Below are 16,485 nucleotides of genomic sequence, written 5' to 3'. Positions count from 1 at the left end.
GATATGAAAAATAAAATGGGATGATAAAAATAAGAACAATAATAAGAAAAAAATATTTTACTGTAATTAGTTAACCACAATTTTCTAAATATGACCATTGAAGAAAAATATTTGCCGTCTTTCCTTGACCCATTGAATCTAACGGCTGAGATTAATGCTGTGACCAAGTCACAGTCACAGACGACTTGTCAATATACACTCAATGGCAAAAGGCTTACGGTTTTGGTTTTTAATTGGAACTCCGATCCGATCCGATCCGATCCTCCTCCACCCCCGCAAAAGCTCATCCTCTGCAACCTTAGTGTTCAGGTGAGCCTTCTCGTACTCAATCACTCCCTCAACTGTCTTTTCCATTTTTCTTTTTCAAAGTCCAAATCTTTTGTACTTATACTATGCAAGAATTGAATGACTTTTTAGGAATTTTCAGTTTTGTTTTGTTTGTTTTTGATGATTTTGGTTAATGGGTTTTTTTATTTTTATATATATATTTTTTATCATAGTATTATATTTTCTTAGGCCCTGAAAATCTGTTAAATTTCTGGTTTTGATGAATTTATGCGTGTATGGGTGTGTGTATAGCTCTAAAGGTTGCGTCTTTAGCATGACTTGTTTGAAGATAATGGTGGGGGTGAAGTGCTTGTCTGTAATGAATTGGTTTTGCCAACTTTTTTTGCGTAACTGTGGTCTAAATTTTGATCCATGAAGTTCGTAAGTTAGAGTTTTTGTGAGGAGATTTAAGTTGAATGAGTAAACCCATGTTGAAAGGTCTTAGGATTTTTAAGTATAAATTTTTGGGTATGAAAATTTGAGGGATAGTTCCCAATTTAGTAATTTCAGGATTGAGAGCAGTGTGGTGGTGAGTGTGAGATCATTGAGTTTGACAATCTTTGATTTATGCTAATCATGTCATTGGTTTAGTGGAGATAATTTTTTTGTGAAGGTGAAATTTAGTTCTATGGGATTCTTTTGAGTGCACTTAATCAAAATTTGAAGCGTTTAGATTTTGACCCTTATTTTGAACTTTGTATAATTTTAAAATTTCTCTCTTTTATTAAATTGGGAAAAAAATGTGATGGAAGACTAAACTGAGAGCTTGAATTCTTTGTTTTCTGGACTGTGGGGGCATGGATCAATATATGTTGTTTATTTGGAATGCATGATACAAATATGTTGATGCTAAGGTCTTAGGATTTTTAAGTATAAATTTTTGGGTATGAAAATTTGAGGGATAGTTCCCAATTTAGTAATTTCAGGATTGAGAGCAGTGTGGTGGTGAGTGTGAGATCATTGAGTTTGACAATCTTTAATTTATGCTAATCATGTCATTGGTTTAGTGGAGATAATTTTTTTGTGAAGGTGAAATTTAGTTCTATGGGATTCTTTTGAGTGCACTTAATCAAAATTTGAAGCGTTTAGATTTTGACCCTTATTTTGAACTTTGTATAATTTTAAAATTTCTCTCTTTTATTAAATTGGGAAAAAAATGTGATGGAAGACTAAACTGAGAGCTTGAATTCTTTGTTTTCTGGACTGTGGGGGCATGGATCAATATATGTTGTTTATTTGGAATGCATGATACAAATATGTTGATGCTCATGACTAAGGCTAAGACTAGAACAGTTTTTAAGTTATCAGTATGCCCCTTGTATGAAAACTGTTTTATATTATTATCTCATCAAATGTAGATTTTGTTCCAAGCCAAGTATCATTTCTTTACATGAACCTAGACTGTAAGACCAAATGATGCGAGAACCTAGAACCGTATATATTTGTAGAATAAGAAAGTAGGCATGGTTGTTTCCGTTGAACTTTGAACTCTATGGATGTTCTTATATCTGATTCTTTAGCTATTGAATAAAAACATGCTGACTTGATTCTCAAAAAAAATAAATAAATAAATAGAGGTTAATTAGATGGTCACTTCAAAAAATAAATAAAAGTAGGCTTGAGGGTCAAATTAGTAAATAGACTCAAAACCTTAACTAAACTTGCATAAATCTTTGTTGTCACTTCCCCAGCCGTTTTCTCTCATAGCCCAAAACCAAACTAAAATCTTCCTCTGAGTCAGCAGGTAGTAGAAAGCTCGAGAAAATACTTGAAAAGAAGCAAGGGACCAAGTAGAGGTAAGTGGCTGATCACCTAGGCCCACTAGCGATTCTTATTTCTAAATTTTCTTTGCATACAATAAGCATGAATGATCCTTGGCAAGACTATATATGAATTAGATGCTATAGATAGCCACAGGAAACACCTTGTCTTGCCTTTCATAAACACGTTGTGGCCTAATTTTAAATTAGCGGTAATGTGAATGCATAGGATTGCCAAGAATGCTTGATAGGCTGTGAGGTACATGTAAAATGGCCCATTCCCACGCCCTAGATTAGCAAATCCTTCTTTCTAAGCATCTCATCCCCACCTTTTAGATTCTTGAGGCAATTGTGGATTAGAGAGTCCTCGGGTAAAGGTGGTTGCTATTGAGTTTAGATTGGAACCTTACTGTTGAGCTTTGATTATGTGTTTGAGAAATTGCAATTTTGTCTATGTTGAGGATCTTTCATTTTGTAGAATAATTGATGTAATAAAAGTGCTTGAGAAATTTGGACTCTATGGACATGGATTATTTTTGTTGGAACATCCTTTTGGTTGGAAGATTTTATTATTGTTGTGGTTGGAAATGTTTTATTTTATTAATGGGATAAGAGCTCTGACATTTAAGACAGAAATTTCATATTGATGGTTAAATTTTATTTTATTATGCTATGGATGGTCTCAAATTAAACAAATATATATACAGGTTAGATTCATTTTCTTTAGGCGCTGACTGGGTTTTGACATCTTATGTATAGTAGAGCAATGCATGTGCTTTCTACTGACATGAAGTTTATGTTTAAGCTGTGTGGAATGAAGGAGATGAACATAGTGTTGGTTTTGGAAAAAGTGTAAAAGTGGATTTTCCTTTTATCTTTTCTTTAGTCTGGTCAATACTCAATATACCAAAATTTTCTCTACCTTGTGACAAGGAACTCATCCATATAGCTAAGTTTGATGCATAGTGTGAAATACAGTAATCCCCCCCCCCTCCCTTCTCTTTCTTTCATATTTCATAATGACTGGTCACATGGGAGGCGACCAATCCCAGGCCTATGGCCTTTTGGCACTAGGAATTCTCTCCTTCCTACCAGGTATGTCAACTTTTTTCTTTTTCTTTTTTTCCTTTTTGGTGACAAATGATTTGTAATTTATTCAGCTTTATTGAAACTGGAGTCAGTCATTCAACTACACGCCCCCTTTTCCCCCATCCAAAAAAAAAAAAAAAAAATCTGAAGTTGTTTAATTGATACATGACATCCCCTTTCATACAAACTAAGAACCTAGAGAAAAATTAAAGGTGAGTGGATCACAAGTGAGGCCAAATTATTCAGATTTTGACTTTTATATTGCACTATTATCAATAAAATTTTAAGGTTAGGACCTTATCTGTAGTGCTCTAATTCAAGTTGCCTGGCTTACTATACAGTATGGATGAGTATTACATATTATATGTTCAAAGCATGACAATATGAGTCATTATTTTCATGCATAGGTGTTATTTTATCTTCAAAGCATGACAATGTGAGTCATTATTTTCATGCATAAGCGTGATTCTGTCACAAATTTTACATATATGCTGCTCCAAAAGCATGAATGTCCATGTTATCGTACATAATCCTTCAAAAGGATAAAAGCAAGTGTTGAGATGTTCATTGAGTTTCCAATCTCATTACCATATGTGAGCTAAAACTTGTAGAAGTAATTGCCTTGAGTGTTTTTTTAATAGTGTTGTTTTCAGTATCGGTAGCAGCAGATAAAGATTTCATAAAAGCATTAAGTAAAGAAAGATTTTATGAATTAGTAATTCTCTACTTTGAGGGATTGTTAAACTGCATCTATCAAATGGTTTATGATACTGTGCATAATTTATGTTTCTGATTCTGCTGAGTTACATTCCCCTTGTGGATCTGCTGAAAAGTCTACATTTCTCAATAGCATAAATCAATTGACAATCTTTATATTGATCTCCAACTTGTGGATGCAGGCTTTTATGAGACTCGAATAGCATATTATGCATGGAGGGGTGTCAAAGGATATCGATTCGCTTCAATTCCTGATTATTAATACATGTCTTGGAAATATTTCCTATATCTATGTATGCATCGCACTTTTGTTCCAAGTGTATTGTTTTACACTGACATAAACCACTTGTATAGAACCACATGTATCTGTAATTTGTTTGTTGTTTCAAAAAAAGAAGGAAAAAACATGGTTTAAAAATGCTTATTCTTTTCAATTCCCCCTCGTCAGAGGTCATATTAGTTTCTTTTTGCAAGGATGAATCTATGCCTGTCATGAGGCCTATGCAAGAATGTGGTTAAATTAAGGAGAGCTTGTGATATTGAGGGAACCGCATAACCTTTTCAGGATTAATAATTCTCTTTTTTGTCGACAAAATATGTTATNCCCCCCCCCCCCTTTTTTTTTTTATATCTAGCCAACATAAGTTGCAGTGTATGTCTATCTGGGGAGATTTTTATTCAATTTGAAATATGGATCTTTTTAATTCTGTTTATGAGGCCTATGCAAGAATGTGGTTAAATTAAGGAGAGCTTGTGATATTGAGGGAACCGCATAACCTTTTCAGGATTAATAATTCTCTTTTTTGTCGACAAAATATGTTATCAGATAGATCATATTAAAAGGTTCTCTGGTCAATTTCCCTTTTCCCCCCTCTAATTCTTCTACTAATGATCTTGTGGCCTAATGGTGTTTGTGAGGTTATAAAAGAATGGAATAAAATGGATGAGATCATAAAAGAGTGGAATGAAGTGGAATGGTATAAGGTGTGTGTGTGTGTGTGTGTGTGTGTGTGTGTGTGTGTGTTTTAGGCATGTTGGAGAGTTTATAGAAGAAGATTGAAAATAAAGGATCCAGAGTTTCTCGCTTGTTTAGGACGAAAGTTGATAGTCTAGTCTGCTTTTGAGAGAAGAAAAATGGGGGAATTTTTAGGGCACATATGATTGTTTAGACTTTTTTCTTTTTTAGAACTTAAATTTCTTATGACTAGTTGAATTTTGAGAAATTTTATCCAGTAGATCCTAAGAAGTTAGTTCTTATCAAATAAAAAAAAAATATATCAACAAGATGACCAGATGTAGGTTTTTTTGTTTTTTTTGAGAGTGATGGAAAGAAATCAACCAGGTGACCAGTAGTAGGTTTCAATTAATTCAACCAGTAAAGTCTCTGATAGTTGTATAAAAAATCTAAAGTTCAATTCTCGCCTACATCAAAAACTAATTGGTGTTTTAGTCTGATGACAAAAATCTATTATTAAAAGTGAATGTAATAGGTTGAAACTTTCTAATTTTATAAATAAAAAAAAAATAAAAAAAAAGGTGACCAGTATGGAAGGTGATTCCACATAAGGAATGTTTATTAATTTTAAGTGCAATTTGTTACAACAAAAAGGTAACTAAGAAATTGTTGATGTAACATCATTTATAAGAAAATTTTGAATCATAAATATGATCCTTGAAATTTAAAAATATTAAAAGATATCAATTAAATTATAATAAATTTCTTATCCCGCACTAACTTATAACCATATTATTCCACACAAAAGAAAAAAAAAATAGGATCTTATAATTTATCATTAATTAATGAAATCCTAGACATCTTAGGAAAAAAAAATCTTATTTTTGTATGGGTTACTTCGAGCCACAATTTCAATGGCCAAATCCAATTCAATAAGGAATAGGATATCGATTTTTCTTTTTATTTAACTCTAAAAATAAGTAATGTTTCTTAAAACAAATAAAAAAGAAAAGAACAAGGGTTTTTTTTGGTTAAAGAAAAAAAAAAAAAAAAAAAGGTTTGTTGCATACCAAGTTTTTTTTTTTTTTTTTTTTTTTTTTTTTTTTAGAGTGATGTTGCATACAAGTTGATACAACTAGTTGCCACAAGTACACGACAAAAAAACATAAAAAAATTTCAAGTACACAATAAAAAAACATAAAAAATTCTCACAAAGGCACAATTCCTAATTTAGCCTCACTAACGTAACTTTTTTAGTTTTTATTAGGAAAAAAGTCGGCAGAACTTAAGGTTAATATCGTAATTTCACAAAAAGCCACCTCAAAATATATTTAAACAAAATCTCATTGTCGTCACCATCTATTAGCCACGAGCCCGAGAGGGAGAGGGAGAGGGAAAAAGAGACAGATACACGAGAGAGAGAGGAATAACATTATAGCGTAGGAAAAGCAGGTAACGATTCTTTAGAATCCTTAAATAATTTTGATTTTGGTTTCTTTTTAATTTGGTTTGTGGATTCTCAGATCTGTTTCACTTTGTGTTTTTTAAGATTGGCTAAAAGGTAAATTTTTGCTATTGTTCTTGCGTTAAGTTTATGGTTAATTCTTTCTTAAATTTCAGTTTTGGGAAGTGGGTTTTCTTTGTTTTTAGTTGAATTTGCATATGGGTTTGTTTGATTTTGATTGACCCTCTTAATTTTTTATTTTCTGTCAATATAAAGTTTTATTCTTTTGGATGATTTCAATTGTTTTTACTTACACTAAGTGATTTTTGTATGTGTTTATGTTTATCAACTGTGTGTATGGCTGTTTTAAGTGGAATTTTATAGTGGGTTGTACCTGAAATTGTGATTTGCATGGGTTTGTTTGATTTTGATTGGTTTGCATATGATTTTTAAACAAGAAAAGTTTTATTTTTTTGGATAATTCTAATTGTTTTTACCTGTTTGAAGGTATAGTTTTGTTAATTAACTGGTTAGGCATATGTTTATAGATGTTTTGAGTGGAATTTCATAGTGGATTGTATTGCAGATAAGTTAGTTGACTTTTTTTTTTCCCCTCTAATGTATTTGTCTTTCTGTGATTTGTCCCCCAAGAATGATTTTCTATTTTTGGTGATTTTACTTGTACTAAGGGATGTTTGCATGCAGCTTTGTTAATCAAATAGTTTGACATAAGTGTATCACTGTTTTAAGTGCAAGTTGGTTGTATCTGAAATTGTGATGGTATAATAATTTGTGCCTGGATAGCTGAATGAATTGATTGATAAGTTATAAAATCTTGTTAATGAATCTACTTTTTCCAAATATATATTGTTTGGGGCTGTTTCTGAAAGATTTTGAAATCTTGGAATATTAGTTTAAGGATCTAGGAGCATATGGTTGAAACATTTGGCGTCCTTTGGCTTGGGATAATAAAATACTGGATTCCGTTTGCTCGGTGTTGTTTGACAACTATTGCAGCAGTGCTTCCTTCATTGCTAAGCATGTTTTTTTTTGAGCTATGATTGTAAGTGAAATATGTTGTTGCAGAATATATGTTGGAATTATACACAACCCATTTACAGAGCAGCTATCTATACAAAATTTTCTGTATCAAAAAAAAAAAAAAAAAAAACTATACAAAATTTTCTCCATATAAATAGTTATCATCTTTCTATTTTTTAATTGAGTCTGTTGGATTGCTATAATTGACAACATAAAATCTCTTTGTTATCAAATTTTTTTGCATATTACCATCTTTGTCCTAGATATTTTGTTTTTGCTATACACGTGTCTTAATCTAAGTCTTGATTGTAGCAACAAATTAAGTGAAAGGAAAACTTTTCATAGAGTGCTTCAGACTAATAGAGGCTAACAGTGCTACTAGAAATTTCATATCTTGTGGTTGGGTAATTCTTCTGAATTCTGCTCTTGTGGTTGGGTAAATTCTTCTGAATTCTGGATATTGCCTTATAATGTTTTTCTGTAAATATACATCATTGTGCATAGTGGGATGTGTCTACCTACTGGCGTCCTTTCCTTGGGATGTCTTTTTCTTGAAAAGATTGTTATTTGTGATGTCAGCCCTTATTTATACTGTGTTTGTTCACAATCTCTTTCATGTGGGCTTATTATTTAACCATGTTTATTATATAGGAAATGGATGGTTCAGCTGGCCTCAGTGGCAATGGACTGGATATATTTTTACAAAATTATAAGCTTGGAAAGACTCTTGGCATAGGTTCCTTTGGCAAGGTGAAAATTGCAGAACATATTCTGACTGGACATAAGGTTGCCGTAAAGATCCTTAACCGTCGGAAGATAAAGAACATGGAGATGGAGGAAAAAGGTTTGTAATATTTCTTCAGAGTCTTGAGTTATTATGTAGTCTCTCTGAATGAAACCACAATTGGACTGGATCATCTATTCTTGAAATATCTGTCTATAATCTTGGGTGTTCATTGTATTTAATAACAATCATACTTATATTTTCCTCTATGCTTTCAATTTATAATTAACTTACTGGTTTTAGAGAGTATGTCTGAAATTTGAAAAGCAAACATTTAAAGATTTTCTGTTTGTTGTTCTCCATGCTCGTAGTTACTTCTAATCTTGCATGTAGCTATAAAAGGTTTGCTCATTCTTTTCAGTTACCTTAAAATTTTCATTTGTTTATTTTTTTTTCCCCCCTTTAAATTGGTGCAGTGAGAAGAGAAATCAAAATACTGAGATTGTTTATGCATCCTCATATAATTAGACTCTATGAGGTTGTAGACACGCCAGCAGACATTTATGTTGTGATGGAGTATGTGAAGTCTGGAGAACTCTTTGATTACATTGTGGAGAAGGGTAGGTTGCAGGAGGATGAAGCTCGTAATTTTTTTCAGCAGGTGGGATTGGCTTATATTTTTCAGTTTTCTTCTACTTTTTGTTACTATGATAACAAAGTATGCTAATCCCTGATTCTTGAGGCAGATAATCTCTGGTGTGGAGTATTGTCATAGGAATATGGTGGTGCATAGAGACCTTAAGCCTGAGAATTTGCTGTTGGATTCCAAATGCAATGTGAAGATTGCTGATTTTGGTTTAAGCAATATAATGCGTGATGGTCATTTTCTAAAGACAAGTTGTGGAAGTCCAAACTATGCTGCCCCAGAGGTATGGACTTGCGGCATTTTTGCATAAGAATTTAGGCAAATAATGCTTTTCTGTTTTCATGATCTCAATCTCATGGGTTACCATCTATATCAATTTCTTTAGGTTATTTCTGGAAAATTGTATGCTGGGCCTGAAGTAGATGTTTGGAGCTGTGGTGTCATCTTATATGCTCTACTGTGTGGCACCCTTCCGTTTGATGATGAAAACATTCCTAACCTTTTTAAGAAGATAAAGGTACTGCTATTTTTTTTTTCTTTTTTGGAAACCCATTACTCGGTTATTTTCAATCTTGCCTGTTTAACAATTAGACGTTGTCTCTTGATTTCTGAGCAACTTGCTCTAGGGATGTGTTCATCCTGGAAATCATAAGTGATAAAATAGATTTAATCAATAAAGATCAATTTAGATTCAAATGGTTAGAGTCTTAAAGATTATGGTTGGTCAAAATCATGTTCTCAACAGACTTATAATGGCACTAATCGTTTCAAGTACAGCTATTAAATTTTTAATTTGAACCATAGGTTGTAAATTTTTGTAGACAGTGTATGGTAGGTACCTTCTCTATTTAGTACAATCATGAATTGTAGGGCTTGTCTTCTTTGTTTCTCATTCAATTCACCTTTCAACATTGAATTTCTACAGATCTGGCATGATCTAGTATTTTTATTTTTATTTGGTTTAATGCTGAGATTTATTACTAATGTCACAAGTTAAATGGTAAGTCTAGAATCTGTGTGCTTTGCTTATGTTTATTTATTGATTCTTTTTGCTTGCTTTACGTTATATCTGAGTTTAATAGAGTCATGTTATGGGAAGAGATCAACAATATTGTGAACCTACACAATTTTGCTGCTTTTTAGGGAGGGATATACACTCTTCCGAGTCATTTATCGCCTGGTGCAAGAGACTTGATACCAAGGATGCTTGTAGTGGACCCAATGAAGCGGATGACTATTCCTGAGATTCGTCAGCACCTATGGTTTCAGGCACATCTACCTCGTTATTTAGCCGTGCCTCCACCTGACACCCTTCAACAAGCAAAGAAGGTATGTGGACTCTCTCTCTCTCTCTCTCTCTTAATTGCCTTTGTTATAATTACTGCACTGTTACCTTGAAAACAAAAAACAAAAAAAAAAAAAAAAAAAAAAAGAGGATAAAAATCTGTATTGTTTGTTTTTTAAAAAAAAAAAAAAAAAAAAAAAAAAAAAAAAAAAAAAGAGGATAAAAATCTGTATTGTTTGTTTTTCATCAAAAGCCCGTTTATTGGTAAGTGTCTCTTTGTTTGTATGGATATGGGAAATTTGCTTACCTTATTGATCCTTTGTAGTTGTAAAATTACATGAGAATTGAGTAAACATGCTTGTTATATTATGTAGTGTGGTATTTGTTTTATTATAATCCTCACTAGTGTTTAATTCTGCTATTAACATGCTTTCTTGCAGATTGACGAGGACATTCTACAGGAAGTGATTAAGATGGGATTCGACAGGAACCAATTGATTGAATCTCTTCGGAACAGGCTACAAAATAAGGTTTAGACCTTTTCAGACTATTTTTTCCGTTCAAATTTTCAAATTGTACGTCTTATTTCTTGTATCATTTTTCAGGCTACTGTTGCTTACTATTTGTTATTGGACAACCGGTTTCGTCCTTCTAGTGGCTATCTTGGAGCTGAGTTCCAAGAGACTATGGTGCGTCTATTCTCTGATAAGTTATTTTGTGCTGTTAAATTTTTAATTAGCCATTTTTTTGGTTTGAGAAAGTCATTTGGAGCCCCCATTTGATCCAATCTTGTAGATAGCGTTTTCTGAACTACCACAGGAAATTGATAGACATAAATTGTGTAATTCTATACTGTGTTAACTAGTTTTCTTATTGGTATGGACTTGGTTGTTCATTGGATGTACTGCATTGTTTTAAGAAGTTGTATCATCTATTTAATTTAATGATTTCCTTTTTTTTATACCCATTCCTTATAATTAGAAGCTCTATTGATGTTACTTTGATTTCTTGTTGCCTAGGAACGTGGTTTCAATCATATGCATCAAAATGAGGCTACACCTACAGCTCTTGGGCACCGCCTTCCAGGATATATAGATTATCAAGGAATGAGCGTAAAACCGCAATTCCCTGTTGAGAGAAAATGGGCTCTTGGACTTCAGGTTAGTTTTTAAGCTATTTTGACCCAGAAGGACTTAAATTGCCAAGTTGCTATGCTGTATTTCTCTTTTGCTTTCTTCTAGTTTCCTTTTGGGTAATATCTTTGATATAATTAGTTGGATAAGTATAAGTTGATGGCTTGGCCTTTTGAAATGGTCAATGCTTCCATCTCAGGAATCCTTGCCATCTATTTGAGAGGCAGTGATATTTTTCAGTGATTTTGTTATCTGGTTGAACCAATTACTGGTCTGAAAGGTCTAGAAAATGACCCAAGCTACAACTGGATGGTCGTAGCCAGGTTGAATGATTTCTCTGAAATGAATATTAAAATGTTTCTTTTGCTTGCTTGTTACTATTGTTGATGTATTTGTTGTCTTTATTTTGGCAGTCACGGGCTCATCCTCGTGAAATAATGACAGAAGTTCTTAAAGCTTTGCAAGAACTGAATGTCTGTTGGAAGAAGATCGGGCACTACAACATGAAGTGTAGGTGGATTCCGGGTGTCCCTGGTCATCATGAAGGCATGATTAACAATCCTGTGCACAGTAATAACTACTTTGGGGATGAATCTACCATCATTGAGAATGATGGCGTGACCAAATCACCAAATGTTGTCAAGTTTGAAGTGCAGGTAATTTGCCATTCCTTGTTGTTCCTCCCTGAATCATGAGTTCTTTGTGCTTGTATATGCGTGATGATAGGATATGCATTAGCATATGAGAGGTCCTTTTCTTAATATCCTTTTCTACTTATATCTTGAGCATGATTTAGATGTCTGCCAAATCATGGAGCCAGTTCCCCTGAACATAGTGCTAATGTATATTTTCTGCTTACAGCTTTACAAAACTCGTGAGGAAAAGTACCTGCTTGATCTCCAAAGGGTCCATGGCCCACAGTTTCTCTTCTTGGATCTTTGTGCTGCTTTCCTAGCACAGCTCCGCGTCCTATGAAGCATGAAGGCTAGCCTCATAAGTAGACCTTTACAAGTGAATCTCGTGATGCTTGTGAATTAGAAATTAATGTGTATATAACCAGTTTTTCACTTTAGTATTCTTCCTGGTCTTTTTATCAGGTAATGCTTGAGTTGAGCCAATTAATGGTTAATAGTGGAATTGGTTCATAAATCTGTGTTTTGGCCGTCTGCCTTTTACCTGGATATTTAGCTAATGTTACGAACCCACCCTGGATGGTGTTTTTATGAATTTAACATTTGGCAATTTACCTCTTCTTCCACTGGAGGATGTTAATATGTAAATGTTGCCTTTGATATTTTTCGAATCAAAATGGTTTATGGAAGTTACGTTTGTAGTTGTACTGTATATGGTATCTTCATTCTCTCTCTTCTTTTGGTTGGGATGATTTTGTCATTTGACATTACACTTTTATGCTAATGCTCCTTACAGTAGATAGAGCCATCAAGATTTTCCAATCAATTCCTTGATGTTTCATGTTTAACATCCTTGGTCTTGTGATCCTTGTATGTGATACAAAATATTCACTTGTATATTATATTGTATTAATCTCTCACGCAGCGAGTAAACAAACACTTCATTTATAGGTAAAGAGTTGTTATTCCAAGATTTGACTACCGTTTCAGTATTCATTAACATAATCATTCAGCAAATAAAAAACATAATCTTCTTTGAAGCCTAGAGGGAAGGATTTAAATCCCATATAATTTCGTGCCAAACCATGTTATGTTGTGGGCTTGTGACTGCTCCTGTAATTGCCTGTTAACTTTCAACTTTGCTCTGAATGCCTACTATCAATCATTAGAACACCTCGACGGAGTGCTCTCGGGCCCTTGGGCACGTGGAAGCAGTGAAGTTCTTGCTCTTTGCAAGAAGTGGAGTGCCTTCCGTTTGAGTGAAGGCATCAGTGGGTTTTTCTATCCTGGGTCCCTTTACCAGCAGAGTAGACGTAGACGGGTAGCTTTATTCTCCTGCAACGTGGGGTGCTTTAGGCAGGGGAGGTAGAAGTGAAGGGTTATGGCAGAAGAGTTAGAAGAGCTGTGGAAAAAGTTGTCTTTTACGGAGGAAGAAGGCGAGGGCATTGTGTTAGGAAATAATAGCACAAAAGCGGCCAAGGCAAGGGGTAGATTGTGCGCAGTGTTAAAAATTCTTACCCATAAGAGTGTTCAAGTGGAAGCGCTTAGGAAAAATCTGAGAATGCTATGGAAACCGAGCAAAGGAGTCAACATAAGCGAACTGGACGAGGACCTATTTCTTGCGGAGTTTGGGGATGAAAGGGACAAGAAAAGGATAATGGACATGTCACCATGGAGCTATGAGAAACAACTGGTGCTCATCCAGGAGTTTGAAGCGGAATTAACGCCAAGAGAGATGGAATTGAAGTGGTGTCCTTTCTGGGTCCAAATCCTTAACTTACCTTTGAAGTGCAGAACCAAAGAAACGGCATGGGCAATTGGGTCGAAACTCGGGTCTGTCATGGAAGTGGATGTTGCTGACTCAGGAGTGCAATAGGGCAAATATCTTCGAGTAAGGGTCAAGGTTGACATTACAAAAAAGATTGTGAGGGGAAAAAAGGTTACTATTGAAGGGGGAGAGAGTCAGTGGATACAATTCAGATATGAACGACTCCCCAATTTTTGCTATAAGTGTGGACTCCTCAGTCATGCACTGAGAGATTGCCCGGAAACGACGGATTCCAACGGTCAATCTGAAGGAGAACAGATGCAGTATGGGGCATGGTTGAGGGGCGAGCCAAATAGAAGAGGTGTAGCAGAGTTTGAAAAACAGAGCAACGGGCCGAACAGAGGGAAGGTGGTAACTGTAGGGGCATCAGAGAAGGTGGTGGAGATGGCGGAGTTGGCTAAAGAGCCTGAAAAGCCGTGTGAAGGGAGTAGGGCAAACGTGGCGACAAGGACAGATGGGAGGGAAGAAACAAACAATTTGGAGAAGCCAACCCACGAGCTTTCCTGTCAAACTGCGAAAGACTTGCATGAAATAGGAAAGTTCAGTGGGGGGGGGGGGGGGTATTCTGATATCCCATTAAAGGCATAGAGTGAAGCTGAGACCTTTCTTTCATATTTCATCCTCTTCATGACAGCTCTAAACATTGATGGCTCATCCATGCAGTTCTCTGGTTCAACCGGTTCTTCAATCTCTTCAGCAATCTCAAAGGGAGAATAGAAACAGGTTCCAACAGTATCAACAAATTGAAAATCCAGCTTTCCAGTCTCACTGCCTCCTTCTTCTTCATCTTCCTCTCCTTCCTTCCAAAATTATAATCACCGCTACAAGTCTGTGATACATTGGTACTCCAACTAGAGTCGAGGTCCATTTCTCTCTGCCCCCAGTCTTCTTTTTCAGTAAAAGAGGCTTCAAAATTTGTGGTCATATAATCATGGCTAGCATTTGCATTAGTACTTGTTACAAAGTTGTTGCAGTTGGTGTAATAATCTTCGGGATTGTTAAGGTAATCCGTGAATGATGCATTTGGGAACTCTGCAGCCTCTTCTCTGTATACTTCTGTTTGTTGCTTTTCTTGCAGGCTGATGGGCAAGGAAGAATTAGACAAAGCAGTGCAAGAATTATTTCTTGCTTTCAGCCTTTGGAGGAGGAGGTTAGTAATCTTTGAGGGGAGAGCTGGGGATGAAGATGACGATGAGGGACAAGGCCAGAAGTTTGTCCGAGTGTTGGCACCACGAAGCAAGCAAGCAGCCTCATCATAGGCCCTGGCTGCTTCCTCAGCTGTATCAAAAGTGCCTAACCACACCCTTATCTTTTGTATGGTGTCCTTAATCTCAGCCACCCATCTACCGGATGGCCTTTGCCGGACACCAACAAATCTCTTTCGGGCTCTCCTTGCCCCACCTAGAGCTTCTGTTGCAGCAGCCTCCTTCACCATCTCATCCCAAGCCATGCTTCCCTCACTAGAATTTTTGTCTCCCACAACTTCACTAGCCCTTCTCTTCCTAGCCATATGTACGTAATTTTCTGCGTGTAGTAGCTCTTCTCTACTTTTATCTCCCTTTTCTCTAGGTTTGGTAAACTTTGTGGAGTGTAGTTCTCTACTATATCTGTCTTTTCTCTAGGCTTGGTAAACTACTTGTGGGTATTTTTCTTGTTGCTAGTGAAAGTTTGGTTGCTATGTTTCAGTATGTGCGAGTCTGATGCATTTATATGAAGGGATTGGAAGATCCTGACAAACAAGAGTGGAAAGCTGAAAGGGTCTTACTGCTTGTTCTTGTTTCTTTGTTCCTTTTTAATTTTGGCATCTTATCCAACCATATGGAGGCTTCTCTGTGACAAGAAAGAGGGGGGGGGGGGGGGGGGGGTTGTAAAAATAGACCATGTTATTAGTGCAACTCTAGTGAATTTTGCTTTGACCAAGCCCAAGGTACCTAGAGTTTTCTTCTATGATATTATATTAAGAATGTATCATTTTTTTAGTATGGAAATATAAGCCAGAATGGGTCATTACTCATTACACTACTCTTCTTAGTTTAATTGATTATATTTTTATGATTATGCAATTGAAAGAATCTATATGTACATATCATTAACCTATCCTTTATCGTGAAGGAGACACTAGCATAAAAGTCCTCAGTCTAGAGAAAGAGACTACAATAGGAGCAAAGGTACCTTTTAATATATGGTATCACATGGAAACACAAATGCACTATAAAAAGTGAGACCGATAGAACCCTAACTACACAACATATGAGCCATACAAGTGCTGCATAACCATAAAATATCTGTAGCTGCAGATTGCATGCTGCCTTAAATTGTAGTACAATTTTTTTCCCATCTCAAATTGAAAATCTGTTAGTACATAATTGCACTTTGGTGAAGGCCTTTCAGAATTTAACAATAGCCTATTTTCACTTTGCTGTTAAAAGAATATAAATAGCTTTTTCTATTTTTTGGTTTCATTGGTGGTTTATCAAACAGTCTTTGGTAGTTTATCAAACATAAAGGCCTGACGTGCAAATATAAAATGATCCATTTGACCATGTAGTGGTTTTAACAATGCATTTGGATATTGAAATGGCCTTTGAATTTCCAGATTATTGCATGTAACATGTGGTCTCATTCACACATTCTATGTTTTCAATTAGACTATTACAAAAAAAAGGCAGCCATGAAGCAATCAACAACAGCTGTCTTTAATATAATGGTATAACATGATCTAGTGAGATGGGTCCAATTCCTCTAATAACCTTACATTTAAAATTATGGATTTTGAATATGCATCCGATGAATAATGAATTCACATCTTACTTTATATTACGTTATTTTAGTTTGATGATATTAAAAAAAAAAAAAAAAAAAAAAAAAAAAAAAAAAAAAAAAATAAAAAAAAAAAAAAAAAAA

General features: G+C 34.9%; 2 protein-coding genes and 1 long non-coding RNA gene across 3 annotated transcripts; 2 read left to right on the top strand and 1 right to left on the bottom strand.

Moving 5' to 3' along the window:
* The first annotated feature begins 3,079 nt into the window (after nucleotides 1-3,079).
* On the top strand, nucleotides 3,080-4,327 carry LOC136067601 (uncharacterized). Its single transcript, XR_010629038.1, has 2 exons — nucleotides 3,080-3,182; nucleotides 4,076-4,327. It is a non-coding gene; the product is annotated as an uncharacterized LOC136067601 (long non-coding RNA).
* A 1,851-nt stretch (nucleotides 4,328-6,178) lies between these two features.
* Nucleotides 6,179-12,465, top strand: LOC111987256 (SNF1-related protein kinase catalytic subunit alpha KIN10). Its single transcript, XM_024018952.2, has 11 exons — nucleotides 6,179-6,300; nucleotides 7,985-8,177; nucleotides 8,534-8,718; nucleotides 8,804-8,986; nucleotides 9,089-9,220; nucleotides 9,847-10,032; nucleotides 10,429-10,518; nucleotides 10,594-10,677; nucleotides 11,008-11,148; nucleotides 11,535-11,777; nucleotides 11,983-12,465. The coding sequence occupies exons 2-11, from the start codon at nucleotides 7,988-7,990 to the stop codon at nucleotides 12,094-12,096; spliced, it is 1,548 nt and encodes a 515-aa protein (XP_023874720.1). The 5' UTR covers nucleotides 6,179-6,300; nucleotides 7,985-7,987; the 3' UTR covers nucleotides 12,097-12,465.
* A 1,622-nt stretch (nucleotides 12,466-14,087) lies between these two features.
* Nucleotides 14,088-15,407, bottom strand: LOC111987254 (ethylene-responsive transcription factor ERN1). Its single transcript, XM_024018950.2, is given in 2 exon segments — nucleotides 14,088-14,383; nucleotides 14,386-15,407. Coding segments are annotated over 2 exon segments (1,002 nt in total). The 5' UTR covers nucleotides 15,092-15,407.
* Between the last annotated feature and the right edge of the window lie 1,078 nt (nucleotides 15,408-16,485).

The sequence above is a fragment of the Quercus suber genome, unplaced genomic scaffold, assembly GCF_002906115.3.
Source record: "Quercus suber isolate HL8 unplaced genomic scaffold, Cork oak 2.0 scaffold_79, whole genome shotgun sequence".
NCBI classification, from domain to species: domain Eukaryota; kingdom Viridiplantae; phylum Streptophyta; class Magnoliopsida; order Fagales; family Fagaceae; genus Quercus; species Quercus suber.
The sequence above is the reverse complement of the archived record's forward strand: the minus strand, read 5'-3'. Positions and strand labels throughout refer to the sequence as shown.

Coding starts and splice junctions, on each gene's coding strand:
- LOC111987256 (XM_024018952.2), top strand. CDS start 7,988: ATGGATGGTTCAGCTGGCCTCAGTGGCAATGGACTGGATATATTTTTA. Junction 8,719..8,803: donor CTCGTAATTTTTTTCAGCAG/GTGGGATTGGCT, acceptor TTCTTGAGGCAG/ATAATCTCTGGTGTGGAGTA. Junction 8,987..9,088: donor CAAACTATGCTGCCCCAGAG/GTATGGACTTGC, acceptor CAATTTCTTTAG/GTTATTTCTGGAAAATTGTA.